The 23,597-nt window shown below is 41.5% G+C and overlaps 1 protein-coding gene and 1 long non-coding RNA gene across 8 annotated transcripts; one reads left to right on the forward strand and one right to left on the reverse strand.

The window, feature by feature from the left end:
• The first annotated feature begins 646 nt into the window (after positions 1 to 646).
• On the forward strand, positions 647 to 2,579 carry LOC129411233 (uncharacterized). 2 transcript variants are annotated; one of them, XR_008633213.1, is made up of 3 exons: positions 647 to 760; positions 1,015 to 1,711; positions 1,837 to 2,579. It is a non-coding gene; the product is annotated as an uncharacterized LOC129411233 (long non-coding RNA). The 2 variants fall into 2 exon arrangements; XR_008633212.1 differs by having other exon boundaries at positions 1,015 to 1,132; positions 1,335 to 2,579.
• Positions 2,580 to 3,514: 935 nt separating this feature from the next.
• Positions 3,515 to 22,329, reverse strand: rnf215 (ring finger protein 215). 6 transcript variants are annotated; one of them, XM_055161417.1, is made up of 10 exons: positions 21,975 to 22,329; positions 20,784 to 20,951; positions 15,850 to 15,921; positions 15,586 to 15,671; positions 15,162 to 15,216; positions 14,897 to 15,001; positions 14,675 to 14,791; positions 6,807 to 6,923; positions 4,211 to 4,313; positions 3,515 to 3,838 (listed from the first exon to the last, which is right to left on the reverse strand). In XM_055161417.1, the coding sequence occupies exons 1-10, from the start codon at positions 22,191 to 22,193 to the stop codon at positions 3,816 to 3,818; spliced, it is 1,065 nt and encodes a 354-aa protein (XP_055017392.1). In that variant the 5' UTR covers positions 22,194 to 22,329; the 3' UTR covers positions 3,515 to 3,815. The 6 variants fall into 6 exon arrangements, with proteins under 6 accessions (XP_055017392.1, XP_055017390.1, XP_055017388.1 ...); XM_055161415.1 differs by having other exon boundaries at positions 4,133 to 4,313; XM_055161413.1 differs by having other exon boundaries at positions 3,515 to 4,313; positions 14,903 to 15,001.
• Between the last annotated feature and the right edge of the window lie 1,268 nt (positions 22,330 to 23,597).

The raw sequence follows: 23,597 nt of genomic DNA on the forward strand, positions 1-23,597 counted from the left end.
TTTCACTTACACTTACATGAGTAGTAGTTTTCTGAAATACTTTTTGTACTAATTTCTTGAACTACTACTCTGTACTTTGTGGGCTTCTACCCTGTGTTTTTAAAGTTTCATTCATATGTTAATACGCCCTGTAATTAATCTCTGTGTTCCTTGACATGTTGTGTATGTTTTTGGACTTTGGAGTGTCAATGGGGTTGGGATATGATGTCATATGGACTGTGAATGTATATAGGACAGATAAGGGGTGTGTCTCCAACCTTTAGCATATGCCAATCTGTTATGGGACACGTGTTGGGACAAAGTGCTGTGTATGTTTCCATGAAGATGTTAACTCAACAGTTATGCTGGTATAAAAGGCATCCAGTTTTTCTGTGCATCAGTGGGGGAACGCTGACTGCGTTGTCGAGGGACGACCGACGCACAGAGAGACGCCGCGTAGGCAAAATCATGCTGAATCAACTTGAATCTTGAGACCTGAATCTGCCTGAATTAATAAAGAGACATGTCTGAGACCTTTTCTAACTCTTCAAGTCTCTTTCTTAAGATCCTCTGTTTAGGCTGCCTCCAGGAGAAGCTGACAACTTCTACTTGAGTAATTGTTAAAAGTCCGATGTGCATGGGACTACGATACCCATAATGCACCTGATTGTAATTCCGGTACGCTCGGGCTCTTGTTGCATAAGTAGCGGAGCCTCGTGTTGGTCCCGAGCACCTGTGCCTTTTTTTGTGTGTGTATATGTACCGTGTGCGTTCACGCAGGGTGAGTATTGTTTATAATTTGTTAGTTTATTTGAAATGTGTAGTTGTTAATTTCATAACATGTTAACGCTATCGCTATTACACTGTGCGGCGCACAGATTGATCGTGGTCTACAGGGCTCCATGTGCAATTTATTTATTGTGTTGGAGCTCCCACTTGTGGTTTTTCTGTATAATAGCAGTCATTTTCCCCTGTTCATTTCATATTGTTTGTTTGTTTTCTAATGTATGTATTTTTGTTCTTTTTGTTTTTCAGATAACCACACATGTAACCATCAACAAACATCGTCAAATATCACCTGTTCCCTCCTCTTCAATAAACATCTACCTTTTGTATCAGTGGAGTTTCCTGCCTTCTGACCGAGGACGACTCAGTTGAGTATGAATCAGTAATCAGTGCATTCTGGACGCACACAGTACCTCACAGTAATATAACATTTGAAGTAACGTTGCTTGAGTAAAATTTTTGGCTACTCTCATACACTTTAAAATAAATGACACAATAAGTTGGTGTTATACAGATTTTATTAAAAGAATCAGTAGGTTTTCTCTTAGACTGTTTCACCATCTTTATAGAGACATTCAGCACGACACTTCTGATGAAAATCACAGGAAGCAGAACTTCATGTGGGCTGTGAACTAAGTTGCGTCATGTTTAGAAACTTTTACTTGTTTTGGTTTTGGTGACTCTTCCCACTGTGAGTAAGTCTACAAGTCACAAAAGCTTTATGTGACAATATGACATGATTTGAACATTTGTGTTTCTTGCAGCTCCTTCAGTTATGATTTAGTTTGTGTAAATATCAGCCAGTCCAGTAGATGGCGCCCTAACCTTACCTGTTCAACCACACCCCTCCAGAAGTAAATAGCTGCAGAACTTGTCAGCTTGAGACATGTGTCATACCACCATCAAATTTTGTTTAATACTTGCAGCCCTCAGACAGCGGAGCGAGGTACTTGTTTGTTTGTTTATATGTATTAGTGAATGTGGTGAATTTTAGTTTTTTTTACCATTAATGTAAGTATATTTGATCTTATTGTTAAATATTCATGTTTTCTGTTTCTCTTTTCCGTGTAGTTTTCACTGTGCTGTTTGATGTTGCTGAAATCTGTAAAATATTCGCACCAGTCGAAGCTCTCTGTGTTTTATTGAATCTGAGGGACTGCTACAGTTTGTCAAATTTTTGCGTCTATCTTTAATTAGATTCACTTAAATTTTAAATCAATGTTACATCCTGAAAGTTACTCATTAAGTTACTCTTGAGTAATACTCTTCCCAAATACTTTACTTTTACTTGAGTAAAACCCTAACCCTAAAATGCATTTTGTAACATGTTCAGAGTACTATATTCTGAACACTTAGAATACTTTCACATAGAGTTACATTATATTAAAGTGTAAAAAGATGACAGGGTTGCAATTATTTATCACTAATTACCGGTTTGTAAAAGCCTGATCCTGTCTGATCTCAAAAGCGCAAGGCAGTGCCTAGTTAATACTTGGATGGGAGACCTCAGGGAAAATCATGTGCCATAGGGGGGCGCCAATCACAAAACTGTCGTTGTCTTAGGCAAGACACTTCACCCACATTGCCTAGTATGAAAGTGGTGTGTGTGTGTGTGATGGTGGTGGTTGGAGGGACCTGTGGCGCTGATTGGCTGGCAGCCGTGCTTCTGTCAGTCTGCCCCAGGGCAGCTGTGGCTACAATAGTAGCTTACCACCACCGGGTATGGAGTGAATGAAATAATGCTCTGTAAAGCGTTTTGTGACATATGTCTTTGAAACGAGCCATGTAAATAAAAACATACTAATTGGAGAATAAAGCTGTCATCACAAGAGCAGTGTTTCCATTTTACTCACTTTATCTGTGCAGTTTAAAGGCAAAATTTTACAACCACATTTCACTCTGTAGTCCCTTGATTTTAGCAAAGTAAATGTCCTCTGACTGTCACAACTGGAATACAGTCATTAGTATTCTGAATACGTATTTTCTGAACATGTATTTAGTGACTTTCCATCACTGCTTATAGAAGCCACGAGTCTCCACATATTTTACAAAGCAGAACTAATGCATTTGTTCACATTGAGAAGTCCATGAGTTATGAAGAAATGAAAAGGAAATCATCATTAAAAAGCTTTCAAATGTACAGTTCAAAGAGTTTAAAGGGCCCATTTTATGCTATTTTCTGATCTACAGACCATCTCAAAAAATAATATAGTGAAAAAGTTCCAATATTTTTTCATCTCATTTAAGAGCCAATTATATAATAATATTGTGTTAAGATCAATAAAAAAAAAAAAAAATTTTAAGTAGAAATGTCAGACTTCTGAAAATATGTTCATTTCTATGCACTCAATAGTTGGCTGGGCCTCCTTTGACATCAATGTGCCGTAGCATGGAGGTGATCACCGTTTTGAGACATATGTTATAATGTTGTTTCCTCATGAAAAACATACCATCAGTTGTTTTGTTTCATTCACACATGTTTAACACACAACCCCTGTATATTTAGGCCGAGTTCTTCTCTCACACAGAAAACACTGCTCCACCTTTTGATGTCATGCGATAATACAGGAAGTGTTTTGAACTCCATACACCTGGAATTGCCAGTCTCTACTGAACAAAAAGATAAAATGTAGGTGTTAACTTGAAAACTACCACTACATAACATCACAAGATGGAACAGAGCATTTTGAGCTTTGGCGATAGACAAATAATGAAGTATTACACAAACATATGAATGCAACAAAACATGCAGGTATAATTTAATTTAATTTAACATGGTTTAAAACTCACAAGAGTCAGTTTTGCATAATATAGGACCTTTTAACATGTTTGGGTTTAACGTTAACAATTAATGAATTAATAAAAAGTCTTTAAGTATGACAAGGATCCCTGAGCGGCAGATGCCTCTTTGGGGTTGTTTTCACGAGATTTCACAAATCTAGTTTAAACATGTTACACAGCCCAGTGCCTCCAGAACACTTCCATGCCCCAAACAGGACATCTTCACCTGGGGAATCTTTAGGCTATCTGCGCAGCCATGAAGTCCACTGTCAGCTGTCTCTACATGCAGCACCTGTAATGAGATGGTTTGGTGAATGAACAGATCCATTTTTGTATCACCTTCCATGATTTTGATTAATTCAACAGCTCTTTGGAACTCACCAGTGACCACCCACCCCCTGGTCCCAGAAGTAAATTTCTCATGTTTCCCATAGACTTGGAAAAATGTTGCGTTTTAAATGTGTTTTTTGGACTTATAACAACCATGGATATTAGTTAGCACGTAGCTGGCTAGCCTTCACGATGTATTGAAATACAAAAAAATAAAATAAAAAAAGTCTATGGGTAAAATTAATGGAAAATATACTTCCTGAACTGGAACAGGTGGTCACTGCTGAGCTCCATACTGAGCAGGAGAAGCAGTGGTGTACAGATGAGGTCTGACCGAGGATGCAGCGCTTGCACAGGGGGCAAGTGTGGCGCAGCAGCAGCCAGGGGTCCACACAGTCTTGGTGGTACTCGTGTCCACAGGGCAGCACGCGCAGGCACTGTGTACAACACGACACAATACAGAACAATACATACATTACCAGTCAGTCAGTCAGTCATTCAAGGGTCTTCTCCCTGTGTTTTCTATTCTTTCCATTTCATATAAATACAGAAGAATTAAATATATAATGCAAGATACGTGGAATTATATCAACCTGACCAGCCAAAACCACATGCTTTGACAAAACTTTACAGACACAAATCTGGAGCTGTGTCCCGTCTCCCTTATTTCAGAGGGAATGACTGACAAGTGGATTAACCAATGAGCGCAGAGAAACGCATGCTCCATTCATGTCAAAAACAAACATGGCAGTTTCCAAGGGATCAAGAGTCAAAGCACCAAGCTATTTCTTATTTCAGGTAAAAGAAGTTGTATATTTTATATGGAACGTTACGAGAATTTTCAAGGGAAGATGTTTTCTTTGCGGTATGGTTTGGGGACCACAGGATCTCATCTCTGCTGTTTGCACATGATGTTGTTCTGATCTCTTCATCAAACCAGGACTTGCAATGTGCACTGGGGCATTTTGCAGGCGAGTGTGACGTGGCCGGAATGAGGAGCAGTTCTTCCAAGTCCGAGGCCATGGTTCTCGACCGGAAAAAGGTGTCTTGTCCTCTCTGGGTGGGTGGAGAGTCCCTGCCTCAAGTGGAGGAGTTCAAGTATCTCAGGGTTTTGTTCATGAGTGAGGGGAGGATGAAGCGTGAGATAGACAGGTGGATGGAACTGTTGAGGTGAAGATTTACGGGTCAATCGTTGTTCCTCCCCTCACCAATAGTACTGATCTCTGGGTAATGACCGAAAGGACAAGATCGCGGATACAAGCAGCCAAAATGAGTTTCCTCTGCAGGGTGGCTGGGCCTCCCTTAGAGATAGGGTGAGGAGCTCAGTCACAGAGGTGGAGCTCGGAGTTGAGCCGCTGCTCCACCACGTCAAGAGGAGCCAGCTGAGGTGGCTCAGGCTCTGTTCTAGATGCCTCCTGGGCGCCTCCCTATTGAGGTGTTCATATCCCACTGGAAGGAGACCCTGGTGAAGACCCAGGACAAGCTGGAGGGACTATGTCTCTCGACTGGCCTGGGAACATTTTGGGGTCCCCCCAGGGGAGCTGGAGGAAGTGTCTGGGGTGAAGGAAATGTGGGAGTCTCTGCTTAGACTGCTGCCCCGCAACCCTGCCCCGGATAAGCAGAAGAAAATGGATGGATGGATGTTTTCTGCATTTGAGAGATACATGATACAAATGAGCAGCTGTGGTTGTCTCAAGTTTGGATGGATGTTTTTCACAATCTATGGTCCGGGTCCAGGCGCTTCTAGATTCGAACAGAACGTAGAAGGGACTGGCCATTCAGGCAACAAAGTATTCACCCTTTTCCTTGTCGACAGCTACAAACCTTTGGCCTTCTCTCAATAAGCCTCATGATGAAGTTTCCTGAAATTAATTTCACTTTGAGGCTGTGCCTTATCTGGTTTAAGGGATGTTCTAAGTCCAAACAAGAGTCAAAGCAAAGGATGAAGACTTTTTTTTTTAGTTGTTTTGAGTTTCCATATGTGTCATTCATTGTTTTGATACCTTCAGTGATAATCTAAAATGTAAATAATCATGCAAATAAAGAAACATGAATGAAAAGGTGTGTTCAAACTGCAGCCTGGTCATGTACATTACATTACGCCCTGCTCCCACACTGCATTCAAGCCCTCCCAGTGGGATGGACGTCGTTGATGATACTCTGGAGTCTTCTGCACTATTAGTCTATTCTGTTTATTTGAAGTAAGATCTGTTCTGTTTTAGTCTCTGGTTTAGTACTGATTTAAGTCTTATAGACTTCCTAGAATCTCAATCTTTTAAGCTGTATTTGACTTCATTAGAATGTCATAAGCATAAAAATGCAATGAAGATGTAGGAGTAGTTCTGGAAGAGCTTCAGCTTGAACTGTACTGATAGATTTGCTCTTTTAACTAGTTTGTATTGAGAACAAAAGAGATGTAAGTAAGAGCTTTTCAGGACAAAATCAGTTGTTAAATGTATCGGACCAGTTTAAAAAGTAATACCCTTGATTTGAAAAAGTCAAAGTCCTCCCTGTTCCAGGCCTGTACCCTGGAATAGTTACAGAGCAAAATAACTTTCTCAGACTTTCCCATTCTGTGGATTTCTTGCTTTAAATTGAAAATTCATCAGAAGTAAAAAGTATGCAACTCTCCAGACTCCTGCCTTGCACTGGTCTCCCCTTACCCCAGCAGCAGACGGTCTGACTTTCTCTAACTTTATTGAAGTAAAAAGACTGGATACAAGTTTAAAGTGTGCTCTTTTGGAATATTGTCAAAGATGGTTTTAGCCACAGAACTGTTTTCTTCCTGCATCTGCTAAAGGACAGCAGGCTTAAACACTTCATTCTCAAAGTGCAATATTGGAATAGGTGCATTTGGTACTTGTAGACGTCATGGGCTGATACCACACTATTCTAATGAGTCTATCCTGAACTGTGAAGTGATGTTGTACCTGGCTGCTGTAGAAAGGCTCCAGGCACACAGCACAGGGGCCCGACTCCACCGCTTCACTGTAGGTTTTGGTCTGCAGGGACGACACCCTCCTCACCACATCCTGTTTAGTGAACAGCTTCACACACGCACACAGACACACACACATAGACACACACAAACACAAAGAGACAGACACACACACAGACACACGCAGACACACACAGACACACAGAGACACACAGACACACACAGACACGCACAAACACACACACACACACAGACACAAACACAAAGACACAGACACAAACATACACAGACACACAGAGACACACAAACACAAAGACACAGACACACACACAAACACACAGACACGCACACACACACAGACACGCACACACACACAGACACGCACACGCACACACACACACACACACGACATTAGTTTTGAAAACATAGTTAAATTACTTCTGCTGTTGGAAATTAAATATTATTCATATTCACCTGGTCTTAAACTGTACTCGTGTCATCAACACACAGATATTCATATTTTGCAGGGAGTGTTTAAATGGGAATGTCACAGCAAGGCCCTATATTATGCAAAATTGACACTTGTGAATTAGAACATTGTTGCCTCCTCAAAAACATACCTGGAGTTGTGCTGTGTTTCAATCACACATTTGTGTAATCCTGGTTTATTAAAATACTCTGTTTTTAAGTTTTGAAGTTAACAGCTGCTTTTTACTTTTAGTTCTGTAGGTTCAACAGGTCCGTGAGGAAACAACATTATAACATATATCAGAAAATAGCTTTACAGACATGGACAAAATTGCTGGTATCCCTCTGGCAATCAAAGAAAAATCAACAATCGTCACTCAAATAACTTGAAGCTCATAAAAGCAATAATACATTTTTTTTTTACTGAAAATCGTCCAACGAAACTCAAACACTGCTTTTCACCTGTGGTTATACAGAATCGAGTTCACATTTAATTTGTTTGGAGGTTGTTTTAGACTCTTTGGTTCCATTTGTATGATCTATCTCTTGTATTTGTCATCACCTTTCCTCTTGCAGCCGCTTCCAGGAAGGTTGGCTTCAGTCCTGTGGACCTTAAACTTCTGAAGAACATGTGTAACTGTAATCACAGGAACATCAAGCTGCTTGGAGATGGTCTTATTGTCTTTATATTTAACCTGCTTGTCTATTATTTTCTTTCTAGTCTCCTGACACAGTTCTATTCTTCTCTTTCTCTAGTCCATGTTCAGTGTTGTGTCCATCATGTCTCCAAACAGCACAATGACACATGTCCCCCTTTAAACAGACAGACTGACTGAGGACAAGTTTGAAGAACCTGTGATGCAGATTAGAGACACACTGAAGTTTAACATGTCCCTATTGTTCAGTTATTTACAATCTTTTCTTGGGGAACCATCATTTTTGTCTAGGCCAGATTGTTTGTTAAAATGATTCTATTGAACAACAATTCAAAAACAGTGTCTGATTTTCATTTTTATTTATTATTGCTTTTCTTAGTTTCAAGTTATTTCAGTGACCATTGTTGATTTTTCTTTCATTACCAGAGGGGTACCAACAGTTTTGTCCATGTCTGTATATGGGCCTTTAGACAATAGTTTCACAGACCGGCCTTTAAGGTGTGGCAGACAAATATGACAAAATAATATGATACATACATACATATAAATATAATAATAAACGTTTCTAAAGATCTCTGTTTTTCACTAATTTTGCAGCTTGTGGGTTTAATAGTAGTGTTAATGTACCACATGACCGAAACAAGCATCTTGACGTGAGTCAAGAGTGAGTCATAGATGGATGTAGCAGAGAGAATTTGGAAATTTTTCTAAATAAACATTGTTCAGACTTGGATAATAAATAAAACAGAAATAATGTAAGTTATATATTCTTTCTGTGCGGCGTGGAACCAAACAACCTATGAACCGGTACTGCTTTAAAATGTACACGTGGGAACGACAGACACAGGTCATAGGGCTGCTATGTCTGTTTTGTAGTTTAAAGGTAGTAGGGTCAGTCCATATGAAATCAGTTGCCCTCCCCTATGAGCCATCTCAAATTTGGCTGAAAAGAATTCTAAACATTTCTCAAATCACCAAATGAAAGAATGTCAAGTTTTAGCTTAATACCTTAAGTCGTTCCTGAGTTATGGCCCATTGAAATTTTGGGGCCATGCTCACTTTTTCTGAAGCCTTAGTTTATAAGCATGTTTAGCATGACCATAACTTCAGAAAAAATAGAGCTAGGAATTTGTATTCTTGTAGATTCTTGGTAATAGATTCTGAATCTGTTGTCAAATATTGTGTGTCTTTATTAAGGGGGCACTGTGGGTCCCCAAAATCTCACATTTGATTGTTGCTCAATTTTATTTTATTTTTTCAGTTTTTGAGGTCCAAGATAATAAAAACATCTCCTCACCCTATCTCTAAGGGAGCGCCCAGCTACCCTGCGAAGGAAACTCATTTCGAGCGCTTGTATCTGCGATCTCGTCCTTTCGGTCACTACCCAGAGCTCATGACCATAGGTGAGAGTAGGAACGAAGACTGACCGGTAAAATCGAGAGCTTCGCCTTTCGACTCAGCTCCCTCTTCACCACAACGGTCCGATACAGCGACCGCATCACTGCAGACGCTGCACCGATCCGCCTGTCAATCTCACGTTCCGTCCTTCCCTCATGAACAAGACGTGTCACGTGTTCACGAGGGAAGGACGGAACGTGAGATTGACAGGCAATGTCAAAAATGATCTTATTTGTAAATACCTGAAGAAATTTTTTATTTTTAAGTCTATTTTTTAATTATTTTTAAGCTATTATTTATTATCTGTGTTACCTTTTCCTGCTGTTCTGAAATTGCGCGTTGCAACATGGAATTTCCCCACTGTGGGACTAATAAAGGCATATCTTATCTTATCTTAAATTTGTTTGGAATGACAATGTTTGTATGTATTCTTCTAAATGTCACACTGAATTGAAGCAATCAAATGTTTTTTCTTAATGGAGTAGAACTTGATCTGGTCTCAGAATTTAAATACCTTGGAGTAATTCTAGTTATTCTAATTATCTGGGACACTTTTTTAACATGACTTTTGAAGGACAGTGTTGGATACACTGTCCTTCAAAAGTCATGTTAAAAAAGTGTCCCAGATAATCCAATTCCATAATCAGAATTTTCATCACATCAGGAACAACCGAAACATGAACGCTGCTAAAACTTATTTTTATTCCATGATCATTTCTCACATAGATTATTGTCTAACTACTTTGTCTTTTGCCTGCCCCACAACACTTAAAACCATTGAGCACCTCTATTAAAGATGTCTAGAAATACTGGATAAAAAAAACATTTCCCACCACCACTGTCACATTCTGAAAAAGCACAGGCTTTTGGATTTCAGCAATATGATCAAACTTAAAAGGGCTTGTTTAACTTATAAAGTCATACACTCCCTCGCACCACCACCAAGGAGTACATCAAACAAAAAGGCATCTCAGAAAGAACCACACGAGCCACCACCAGGGGTGACCTGGTCATACCCCACAGAATGGTCAGAATGTTTTATCTGGGAAATTATATTTAACTCCATAATATAGTCCTTCTTGAGGTTGGTCACTGTATCTTGCAGTGATGACACTTCATCGGACCATGTTGATAACCCCCCTTTCACATCTTGCACATCTCCCTTTATGAGCTCCAAGTCATCATGGATAGCTTTGGTATCTTTAGCCACTGCTGTTTAAAGTACTTGCGTTCTTGAGTACATTTAGCTCATCTGTTAATGCCGATTTGATTTCCTCTCTTGTTACTCCTTTAATGTCATCTCTCAGGAACGCCAAAATCTCCACTTTTAAATCCTCAGTTGCCATACCTGGACTTTTACTCGGGGTGGGTGAGGGTTGGTCTGTATCTGTATGTGCATCGCCCTGCACAGCTAACCTCATGGTAGTCCTCGTTACAGGCCCTGACCTCGCTGGATTAGCTTGGTTTCTAGTGCTTGAGCAAAATTTGTAATTCTGAAACTTTTCCGCCATCAACTCTGACACCATCCGTTCTCCTACTTCATCTGATGTTGCTCCACATTCTCTTGCACAAGTTTCAGTTCAAAAGTAGCCGTTTTATGGAATAATATTGTGGATTTTGTAGGAGCCTTGAAATATGTGTCCTACTCCATGTCTTGCTCGCTAGCGTGACACAACGCTAGCATGAGCTCTCATGGGTCATTTTTGGTGGAGCTTAGGGACTTTTCCACCTGCTAGAAAGGTTCAATTATCTTTAATAGACTTAAACACTATTTTCTTGTTATAAGGGAAGACAATTGGAGATTATTTGTGGTACATTGTTTGTGATGGTTTTGGTGGCACAGTAAAACGCTCGGCTACAAGGACCAGTCTTCAGACAACTGACAGCAATCAAATATTGACCGCACTCCAGATGTTTTAGTGAGCTTTACAAAACATAAAGAATGTAAAGTTTTTCTTGACAAGCTCTAAAGACATTACAAACCATGAAATTACTTCCAAACTAGAAGAGCGCTACAGCAAGACAAAGACTGTGAATGGTGCTAGATCATACCACAGTTTCATTCCAGTGTCAAATGGTAAGTTAGAAATGAGGAGAATATCTCAAGATCATTTATGAACTGAAGTGTCAGTTTCTGAAATACAAAATGAAATTGTGCAGATTTCTCTCTGTACCAGCAGGTCAATACTGTGCATCTATTTATGACATCAGGTGGTTCATTGGGAATATTTCAGAGTGTTTAGATGAACACTGTGATGTCTGTGTGAGATTCATGAATGGAGACGACAGAACCCTCATCTGGCCTCCTGAACATCGACAGAACCATGTTGGGTTCCATTTCAGCACAGAATCTGTTGTATTAAGGTTCCAGAAGTTCAGTAAAGCATTCAAGTAAAGCATGAAATTATTGCCTTGACCCTGCAGATTATGACAGGATCCAAATGTTACTTCTGAAGTTCATTAGTAGTTAGGAACACTTAGTGTGCAAGATCCCAACACACATGATCTACATGCAGGTGGTAAAGGGACCAGAATGGGCAGATTTTTCCAGTATGTTGGTATTTTCCACTGAGATTGTTTTTCACACTGATTTTTAAACATTTTCTAGCAGTTGAACAAATAATAGATCAGATGACTGTATTTTGGTAACATTTGTGTCAGTATCAATTTTTTTCTTGTTAATGTTACTGCCTTCTTGTAATATTTTTGTGCAAAAATAATATACATATGGTTGTACTGAAAGCCATGGTTATAGAATCAGAGACTTTGTGATTTAACAGGCAATGCGTATTCCAATTGCAATTTGCCTTTTAATCAGTCCTGTCTTAACTTTTGTTGCTTCACTTATACATCATGAAAAGCTGTTTCTTTGTGAGAAAACAAATTATCTTCCCCAAATAAAAATAGAAAAAATAATGCAAACAAACCTTTTTTCATAATTTAGTATGAAGTCAATAGTTGAATTTTCTCAAAGGATTAATGACACTTTTCCAAGCAATGTAAATGGTCAATGGTAAATGGTCACATTTTTCTATAGCGCTTTTCCACCTTCAAGGCATTCAAAGCGCTTTACAACAAGGAACCACTCACCCATTCACACACACATTCACACATCAGTGTACACAGACACTGTGGGGAAGGTGGGTTAAGTGTCTTGCCCAAGGACACAATGGCAGCATTCATCTGTGGGAGCTGGAATCACACCAGCCAACCTGTGGGTCAGTGGATCTGACCGCTCAACCTGTGATGTTTTATGTCGAGAGCTGGAATCGAATCGCCAACCTTCAGATCAGTGGGCGAGTACCACAAATAATCTCCAATTGTCTTCCCTTATAACAAGCAAATAGTGTTTAAGTCTATTAAAGATAATTTAATCTTTCTAACAGGTGGAAAAGTACCTAAACTCCACCAAAAATGACCCATGAGAGCTCATTTTCAAAAATTTTGTTTGAAATGAAGGAAGTTAAAGGTTGTATGGAGGATTTTTTTTTGTTTCAAATTGTCAATGATAGCATTATAGAGGTGCAGTAGCCTTGTAATTATTATGACCAAAAAAAAGAGAATAAAAATTAATCAACTCTGGACGTGGTGGGGCCAGCTAAACATTTGCCAATAGATAACGACACTGCCTCGTTATCTGTTAGCTCACAGGCTGTCAATCAATCTCCCTACGTTTCTGGTGTAACTGACTTGCCTGCGCGCCGCCGGTACGTGGTTTACATACGCCTGTCACGCAGTCCACAGACGCAAGCCGCACAGACGCTGTTTACTCCACTAACGCAACAGTTCTTAGCGGCTTTTTTTGACCTATATCTTCCTTGCAGTGAGCACAAAGTTTGTTGCAATGGCAGACAAGAATCCAGGAGCAGTTAGCCGCAAAAGAAAGTCCGTTTTTGAGGTCACTGAAAGAAGAAGACAAGGGGAAAAGCAGCGAAGCCAAACTAAGGTGATTCTTGAAGATTCATTCCAGCGATGGCGCAACTGAAGCAGACGCAGGGTCTAAAGATTGACGCACTGGTCGCCAAATTACTCCTGGACAGGTAACTTCTGCTTATTATGAAAACGTACTTTATTTCCAAGAGCTAGTCAAACGTTTTTCAGGACACGAAAGCGATATCCTATATCTGAAAACGTAATTTTCAAGGCAAAGAAAGAGTCCGCTTGCTGCTGCGTGTTGTAGCTAGTTCATTCGAACTGAATCTCCGCGCACTCTTCTCTGCACCCCTTTCCTGCTCCTCTCCCCGCTGCCCGAGCCGCTCTTCCCCCTGCTCCTCACTTCTCCGGGCACGGAATCTCTGCGCACCGCTCCCCTCTCCTCTCTCCTCTCCCTGCTCCCTGCTCCGCTCTTCTCCCTGCTCCTCACTTCTCGTCCGCGCACGAATGTCCGCGCACCCGCTCCCCCCGCTCCTCACTTCTCCGTCTTGCCTAACCAACACTGTAGTTAGTTGTTTACAAGTCATGTGCAGCAAACCGGCTGTAAACAAACCTGTTTCTGGCGTAAGGAGGAGGCGGGAGGAGGCGTTTCTACGTAGGGAGCCGTAGGGGAGCGGGGGTGGTTTCACGCATGCGCAACATTTGAAAAAGGACAAACAGTCGCTGGATTTCTCGTTCCTTGGAAAATCCTCTATACAACCTTTAATAGTAGATGTTTTTATTACTTTAAACTAATCAGAATATGCCAAAGTTTCTCTGGTAAAAAAATGATCAACATCTAACTGTGACAACATGGGGAAGGGGCTAAAAAGATCACATTTGGTCTGTGACCATATTTGGGGCTCAACACCATCCACATGAAAGCTCAGAAAAGTGTGAGATTGTTGTCAGAAATGGTCATTCTCTCAAATATTCAGGTTCAACAGTTAGTTTGTAAATATCTGCTTGGAGTAAATAGATCTTGGACCTCAAAAACTGAAAAAAAAAAATTGAGCGGCAACCAAATGTGAGATTTTGGGGACCCACAGCACCCCCCTTAATAAAGATACACAATATTAATACAATAGATTTTAAATCTATTACCAAGAATCTACAATAATACAAATTTTTAGCTTCCTATCTCTATTTTTTATGAAGTTATGGTCTCTCAAACATGCTTATAAATTAAGGCTTCTGAAAAAGTGAGCATGGCCCCAAAATTTCAACAGGCCATAACTGAAGGGATTGAGCTAAAATTTGAGATTCTTTCATTTGGTCATTTTAGAAATTTTTAAAACCTTTTTCAGCCAAATCTGAGATGGCTCATAGGGGAGATTCCTTGAAAACGGCTGATTTCATATGGACTGAACCAGCAGTTTGTAGTTTGAAGGTCACAGCATTGGCAGAACTTAAAGGGGAGGCTCACCTGCCGCTGGTTGTCCCGGGGTTGCTCCTGAGCCTGCAGGTGAGCCTGGAGCAGGACACCTGTACTGAGGATGAGGACCACCAAGAGCACTGTGTCCCAAAGCTGCTGCAGATACTTCTGTAAACACACAACACACCATCACAATCCCTCACAGCCCTAGTATTCAGAACACAGGACACAGCACTGGTCTACAGGCTACAGTGTGCCTACAGAGGCTCAGACCTGGACCTGTGAGTTGCTCTCTCCGGTACAGATGACCCCCAGCCATTCCCCATAGCGGCTGTCTCGAGAGCGCCCACAGCTGGACCACAGGGTGAGTGTCGCTCCCTGGACACACAAACAGAGTTAAGACTCATTAGGTGTACACACAGAAACAGCACACAGAAACAGCTTTAACAATCATGAAGTGTAAACCAGCACACAGGAAGAGCAGCCCAGACTGTGCATGGCTTAGGAAGGAAACACATGCAATTAAAATGTGGCCTACCAGGTCATCTTGCAGGATGGTCTGGTATGTGATCTTCACAGTGGCCTGCAAACCCCTGCAGAGCGAGGTACATGTCAGTATTCACTTTTTACCTTATTCCGACCTTCAAAATATCTGTTGGTAAATTGTTCTTAAGTGTCAAGAATAAGTCATTCAGTATGGTCCAGGTTCAGGTTCTGAGCATGTGTTTTTTTTTTTGTTTGTTTTGTAATCAATATTGAAATAGGATTTGAAATGGGGTGTTTCATTCTTGAAGAATTCTCCTTGTGGCTATATGCTTTTTATTAGTATACCACGGAAGACCAATACCAGGCTAATTTTGGAAAGTAGGCTACAAACGCGTATGTGAAATCCCTCACAGTGCTATACAGTGCAAAGCTAGAGAGTTAACTGCTTTTAGAGCCCATTCACAAAGGACAAGTACCTAAGTAAAGCTCCGAACAGGCGTGTGACGTTTTCAGAAGACTGGATCACAATGATGGGTTTGACCAAGACCTGAGACAGGTCCATCTGGAAGAGACACAGCACAGACATACTCGGACTCCCAACAGTATGACTTAACTTTTATTAAAACAAGCGCCACAGGCAGGGACAGGCAGGGGCAGACAGGGGTAGACAGGAGCAGACAGGAGCAGATAAGAGCTGACAGGAGCTGACAGGAACTTTCCTGTGGGCTAAATGCTCTAACCTCACTGACAGTGTTCTGATTGAGAGCGAGGATTATGAGAGCAGACGCACCCAGGACCAAGGCACGCTTCATCTGAAAGAAACCAGCAAAAACATCATATTTACCCATATATATATATACACACACACACACATATATATATATATATATATATATATATATATATATATATATATATATATATATATATATATATATATATGTATATGTATGTATGTATGTATGTATGTATGTATGTATGTATGTATGTGTGTGTATTATATATATATATATATATATATATATATATATATATATATATATATATATATATATATATATATATATATATATATATATATATATAAAAAATGTGTTTCTCACCTTCCACGGTGGTAGGTCTCTCTCACCCTCATTCAGCTCGGGTCCTCTACCAGAGGCCTGGGAGCTTGAGAGTTCTGCGCAGTATCTTTGCTGTTCCCAGTACTGCACTTTTCTGGACTGAGATGTCCATTGTTTTTTCCCGGTATCTGTTGTAGCCACTCTTCCAGTTTGGGGGTTACAGCCCCGAGTGTCCGATCACCACAGGCACCACTGATGCCTTTACTTTACAGGCTCTCTCCAGCTCTTCCTTGAGCCCCTGGTATTTTCTCTAGCTTCTCGTGTTCCTTTTTCCTGATATTACCATCGCTTGGTATTGCGATGTCCACCACCACGGCTCTGCTCTGTTTCTTATCCACCACCACTATGTCTGGTTGGTTCGCCATCACCATTCTGTCAGTCTGTATCTGAAAGTCCCACAGGATCTTGGCTCGGTCATTCTCCACAACCTTTGGAGGTGTTTCCCACCTTGATCCTGGGGTTTCCAGCCCGTACTCTGCACAGATGTTTCTGTACACTATGCCCGCCACTTGGTTATGTCGCTCCATGTATGCTTTCCCTGCCAGCATCTTACACCCTGCATTTATGTGCTGGATTGTCTCAGGAGCCTCTTTGCACAGTCTACACCGTGGGTCTTGTCTGGTGTGGTAGATCTGGGCCTCTATTGCTCGAGTGCCCACGGCCTGCTCCTGAGCAGCCAGGATCAGTGCCTCAGTGCTGTCCTTCAGACCAGCCCTCTCAAGCCATTGGTAGGATTTCTTGATATCAGCCACTTCAGTTATGTTCCGGTGGTACGCCCCATGTAGGGGTTTGTCCTGCCATGATGGTCCCTCCAGCACCTCTTCCTCTGGACCCCACTGTCTGAGACATTCTTTGAGCACCTCATCTGCCGGGGCCTTGTCCTTGATGTACTCAAGGAGCTTGGATGTTTCATCCTGGACAGTGGTTCCCACACTCACTAGTCCTCGGCCCCCTTCCTTCCGGCCTGCGTACAGTCTCAGGGTGCTGGATTTGGGATGGAACCCTCCATGCATGGTCAGGAGCTTTCGTGTCTTAACATCTGTGGTCTGTATCTCCTCCTTTGGCCAGCTTACAATCCCTGCAGGGTATCTGATCACTGGCAGGGCGTAGCTGTTGATTGCCTGCACCTTGTTCTTGCCATTGAGCTGGCTTCTAAGGACTTGCCTCACTCTTTGCAGGTATTTGGCCGTAGCCGCTTTCCTTGTTGCCTCTTCAAGGTTGCCATTTGCTTGTGGGATACCAAGGTACTTGTAACTGTCCTCAACGTCTGCTATTGTTCCCTCTGGGAGTGACACCCCCTCTGTGTGGACTACCTTCCCTCTCTTTGTCACCATCCTGCTACATTTCTCAAGCCCGAATGACATTCCAATGTCTGTACTGTAGATCCTTGTGGTGTGGATCAGTGAGTCGATGTCTCGCTCACTCTTAGCGTACAGCTTGATGTCATCCATGTAGAGGAGGTGACTGATGGTGGCCCCGTTTCTGAGTCGGTATCCATAGCCAGTGCGGTCGATTATTTGGCTGAGAGGGTTCAGGCCTATGCAGAACAGTAGTGGGGACAGTGAGTCTCCTTGGTATATGCCACATTTGATGGACACATGTGCAAGTGGCTTCCCCTTGGCTTCAAGGGTGGTTTTCCACAACCGCATCGAGTTCGCAATGAACGCCCTTAGAGTCCTGTTGATATTGTACAGCTTCAAGCACTCAGTGATCCATGTGTGTGGCATTGAGTCATAGGCTTTCTTGTAATCAATCCAGGCAGTGCACAGGTTGGTCTTACGGGTTCTGCAGTCGCGGGCGACTGTTCGGTCAACCAGGAGTTGGTGTTTGGCTCCCCTGGTGTTTTTGCCAATACCCTTCTATGCTGCGCTCATGTATTGATTCATGTGCACACTTATCTTAGCTGCAATGATGCCTGACATGAGCAGCTGGTTAGCTCAATTGGGAAGTCACTGGACTTTCACATGGGAGACCTGGGTTCAAATCCCCCCTCTGACGGGGCAGGGGGGGGGGCAAGACAAAAGTTTTGTCACCTACAGAAAATTGAACAAATAATTTACTTCAAATACAAAAATATGTTGCATAACGTCAGTGAATTAAGTAGTGGTGCTGTGAGATCCATATTTAATATCTTGTATGACTTCCATGAGCTTGAAGGACTGCATCCATGCGGTTCGACAATGATTCATACAATTTGTTGATGAAGTCATCAGGAATAGCAAAGAAAGCGTCTTACATGCCTCCCAGAGTTCATCAAGATTCTTTGGTTTTGCCTTCCATGCTTCCTCTTTCATTCTACCCCAGACATGCTCAATGATGTTCATGTCTGGTGACTGGGCTGGCCAGTCCTGGAGCACCTTGATCTTCTTCACCTTGAGAAACTTTGATGTAGAGATAGAAGTATGCGATGGAGCACCATCCTGCTGCAAAATTTGACCCCTTTTATGGTTGGGAATGTAAGAGATAGCTAATACTTCTTGATATTTTAGGCTATTGATATTGCCTTCCACCCTGCAAATGTCTCGCACAGCCCCATACTGGATGTAACCCCAGACCATGATTTTTCCGCCACCAAACTTAACTGTTTTCTGGGTGAATCTTGGATCCATGCGGGCTCCAGTAGGTCTCCTGCAATATTTGCGGTGGCTGTGATGTAATTCAACCGAGGATTCATCTGAGAAATCCACCTTCTGCCACTTTTCCAGTGTCCATCCTTTTAGCAGGCTGTGGGCCTTGGCAAATGCCACACGGTTTTTTAATTGCCTTTTGTTTAGTGTTGGTTTCTGTGCACTGATTCGATCATGGAGGCCATTTCGAGACAGAATTCTACAAACTGTTGTGGTTGACACAGGGACTTGAGGTGACCAGGCCTGGTGGAGCTCTGCTGCAGTGGAAAAGGGGCTGGCCTTGGATTTTCGAATCAACAAACGGTCCTCCCGAGCAGTTATCTTGCGGGGTCTGCTGGACCTGGGCTTGTCAAAAACATCTCCAGTCATTTCAGATCTTTTTCTTATTCTTTGTACTTGACGCTGAGACACATTGAAGGTGTCAGCCACCTCAGCAGTGGATCTGGTCTTCAGCCTCTTGATAATTAACGCTTTGGTCTCAGGGTGGATCTTAGGCATGTTGTCAGAGGTCAAGTTGCAGTTGATGTGTAGGTCTGGTGTGCCTGGGTGCTTTTTATGCACACCCACTAATTGACTGATCAGTAACTGATCACAGATGAGGCTGTAATCTAGGATTGAGTGCATCATATGACAAGGCGTCAAGACTTTTGTCTTGCCAAAATCTGACCTTTCTGTGTTCATTAAATGATCAATCTTTCTTCAGTGAAGCAAATTTATTTTAGTATATTGAGCATAATTTGGGAGGGTTTTAGCTTTCATATGAGACATTTCTAAAACCAATCGATTAATTTAAAGTCAGGTTATAAGCTTTTGTTTCTACAAAATGGATAAGCGACAAGACTTTTGTCAGGGACTGTAGTACGGATTCTATAACTATACTCAGTACCTTTTTCAATTACGCCATGTTATAATGCTGTCAGCTTCTCAAATCATACCCAGAGTAATATTTTGTTTAATTCACACATGTTTTAGTAATCCCTTATTATAAGTCTACATCTCTAAAACTCAAACTCTAAATCCTCTTGTGATGTCATTAAGTGGTAGTTTTCAAGGTAATAACACCTTTTACCTTTAGTTCAGTGGAGATAGGAAATTCCAGGGCTGAAACCATCCAATTGATTCAAGTAAAGGTGTATGGAGTTTAAAAAAACAGTAGAACACTTCCTCTATTATCTGACATCACAAGGTGGAACAGAGTGTTTTCCATTTGAGAAAAGAACTGAGCCTATATATGCAGTGTTTGTGTGTTAAACATCTGTGAATGAAAAGAAACACAACTCCAGGTAAGTTTTTGATGAGGAAACTACATTATAACATAGATCAAAAAAATCACCAAATACAGGTTAGGTCCCACATGGCGGCGCCAGTCACAAAAGCCTTAGGCAAGGCACTTCACCCACATTGCCTAGTATGAAAGTGGTGTGTGCGTGAGTGATGGTAGTGGTCGGAGGGGCCGATGGTGCCACTTGGCATGTTAGTCGTGCTTCCATCAGTATGCCCCAGGGCAGCTGTGGCTACAATAGTAGCTTACCATCACCGGGTATGGAGAGAAAGAATAATGCTTTGTAAAGCGTCTTTGTAACATATGTCTGTGAAAAGCGCTATATAAATAAAGACTGACTTACTTACTTACTTTAAGTAAGGACAGTAAAATATTTTAAAGTTTTAATATTCAGAACTGCCATCTGTGTAGACTATTGTAGACTATTGGTAATAAGTTTACTATACATAAAACGTTCTTCTGAGTTGTAGAAGAAGCTGCCATGTTGTAGGCCTTTCGAATCAATGTTATATATTGTGATGAGATAAATAAACAACAGGTGCAAATTTAGACAAATTTATCAAATAGGCCTAGTGGTAACAAGTGAGTGGATGCCTGGTTGAAGCATATTGCTCACAGGCTGCCTATAGTATGTTAAGACTCACCTTTTGGACAACAGCGTCAGCAAAGGACTCTTGGTTTCCCGTGGAGACCTTCTGGTCCAGGTCCACAGGCACTACCCCGATCCACAGCTCTGTGTCTTGTGAGTTCTCCGGTGCCACCCTGCTCCCTGTGCTCTCTGGAGCTTCCTGAATCAGCTCATCATGATGAACCTGCAGGATCAGAGATCAGAGGATGATATATATAAATATATATATATATATATGTGTGTGTGTGTGTGTGTGTGTGTGTATATATATATATATATACGCACACGCACAAATACATACATACATACAATACTGCACTCTTCCAGTTTGGGCATTACAGCCCTGAGTGCTCTGATCACCATGGGCACCACTGATGCCTTCACCTTCCAGGCCTTCTCCAGCTTTTTCTTGAGCCCTGGTATTTCTCTAGTTTGTCATGTTCCTCTTTTCCTGTTCCCATCTCTTGGTTCATCCTGGACAGTGGTTCCCACACTCACTAGTCCTCCTTTCCAACTTGTGTACAGTCTCAGGGTGCTGGATTTGGGATGGAACCCTTCATACATGGTCAGAAGCTTTCATGACTAAACATCTGTGGTCTGTATCTCCTCCTTTGGCCAGTGCATGATTCCTGCTGGATATCTGATCACTGGCAGGGTTGTTGCCTCTTCGAGGTTGCCATTTGCTTGCGTGATACAAAGGTACTTGTGTCTTGTTCTGTGTCACTACCTTCCCTCCCTTTGTCACCCTCCTACTACATTTCTCAAGCCCGAATGACATTCCAATGTCACAGATATAAAAATAGATAGACAGAGATACGAAACATAATAATAATAATAATAATAATAATAATAATAATAATAAACAGTAATTCATAGTTACGTTGTACAAACAAGCATGTAAAACAAAGGACGTCCAGACAGGACAGGGACAACAGTATAGACAGATACAAATAGAGACAGACAGACAGACAGACAGATAAAGTGCGACTCGATGTAAAAGTATTTTAAATATTCAGAACAGATATATGTTACAAAATACATTTTAATTGGGGTATTCAGTATTGTGGAACTAAATATATTTTACAAGTATTTTCTTCCCATCACTAGTTGTAGTCTCAGATAGTAGGCAGACACCAAACCAAAGGCTGAGCTCATTATACTGAACACAATGACTCATCCGCACCATCATGCGGCTTCCGATTCTTACCAACACCAACGCGCCCTCCAGCCCCTCCGCCTCACGTCCCTGTTGCTCAGAGCCTTTCCGCGGGTGCAGCAGCTGTCCCTGGAGGGTGCTGATCCCAGGCCGTTGCTCCACCAATACCTCCAGCAGGGCGAGCTGCTCTGCGGCCGCCAGCACCCCACACATTCCGCACAGAAGCCCCAGCAGCGGGCAGAGGGAGTACCAGCGGGCAGCCTCAGTCATGCCCCGCTCCCGGACGCAAGTACACTGCACTAAAATCTGTGTACATGTGTGATTGTGGGAGCTTTAGATCGCCACAGTCTCAGCCCTCCATGGTCCCGAGCCTCCATCAAGTGAGGATGTAAACAAGCACATTCCACTTCCGCTCTGTCCCGGAAACAAAACACATCAGGCAGGCAAGGCTTCGATAAGTCTTCTTCATAATATTTTGTTGTATAAATATAAATACACCATTACAACATAATACATTGATTAAATTGTGTTTACTTAAATACGGACATAAGAAACTTAGGCTTAATGAATGCATGCCATAATGAATCTGTATAGATGCTCAGGTCAGCGTCACATGGAGAGGCAGAGGATGCGGATACATCACATATGCGATAGCTGTCTGTTGTATTTGCTCCAAAAATGTCAGTTAAACAAACGTGGCCCTTTTGTATATTCACAGACGCCTTATATTGCACTATTCTTTCTGTCCGTCCTAAGTGTTAGCAGGATGTGTTAACCTGTAGTTACACAAAATGTCCAGTAGAGGTCGCGCCAAGCCCGAGCCCATGGATCTATTCAAATAATGACAAAGCCCTAAAATAAAAGGCCCTGGAATGTTTTAAATGTTCACTCGCATGCAAATGCTGAAGTCTGATGCTTATACTCATAGCGCCCATATTACTTATTTATGATCTATGTTATGATGTTTAACACACAAACCCTGTATATTTAGGATGGGTTCTTCTTTCAGACAGAAAACACCCCACCTTGTGATGTCATGTGGTAATAGGCTACAGACGTAGTCCACTGTGTACTTAAACTTTAGACACCTTCACTAGAATTATTCTTATGATTTCGACCCTGGAATTTCCAATCTCTACTAAACAAAAGGTAAAAGGAGCAGTTAACTTTAAAACGACCCCTTCATGACATCACAAGGTGGTATTTTGAGACTTGGGAGATGTCTACATTGCTCAAACATGTGTGAATGAAACAAAACACAGCTCCAGGAATGCTTTTAGGAAAGGTATATAACCTGGCTTAAAGCTAACAAGAATCCATTTTGTGTAATATAGGACTTTTAACAAAACATCATCTTAACTTTTCTAGCAATATACTTGTACTCCTTCTTGAATAATGTTTCTATTGAAGTAAAAGTACTTTTACTTGTTTTTCTTGCACCTTTAGATAATGTCAAATTTTTGTGCCTATCCTAAATACCAGATTTTATGCTTTAGGCTATTTAATGTTTTCTCCTTCCAAGTAGCCTACATTAACTTTAACCTTATAATCAGATACGTCCCAACAGTTATCCTTAAAGTTACTTTTACATGAGTAGTAGTTTCCTGAAATTTACTCTTACTTAAGTCATTTATTGGACCACTACATTGTACTTCTGCTTGAGTAATATTATTT

This window comes from Boleophthalmus pectinirostris, unplaced genomic scaffold (genome assembly GCF_026225935.1).
Source record: "Boleophthalmus pectinirostris isolate CB_2022bp ecotype Guang Dong unplaced genomic scaffold, ASM2622593v1 HiC_scaffold_4, whole genome shotgun sequence".
NCBI lineage: Eukaryota > Metazoa > Chordata > Actinopteri > Gobiiformes > Gobiidae > Boleophthalmus > Boleophthalmus pectinirostris.

Excerpts from the sequence above, each read along its gene's own strand:
- rnf215 (XM_055161412.1), bottom strand. The coding sequence starts at position 22,193 with ATGACTGAGGCTGCCCGCTGGTACTCCCTCTGCCCGCTGCTGGGGCTT. Across the intron at positions 20,952-21,974 it reads TGGAGGGCGCGTTGGTGTTG|GTTCATCATGATGAGCTGAT; the intron begins GTAAGAATCGGA and ends CTGATCCTGCAG. Across the intron at positions 4,314-6,806 it reads AGCCTTTCTACAGCAGCCAG|TGCCTGCGCGTGCTGCCCTG; the intron begins GTACAACATCAC and ends TGTTGTACACAG.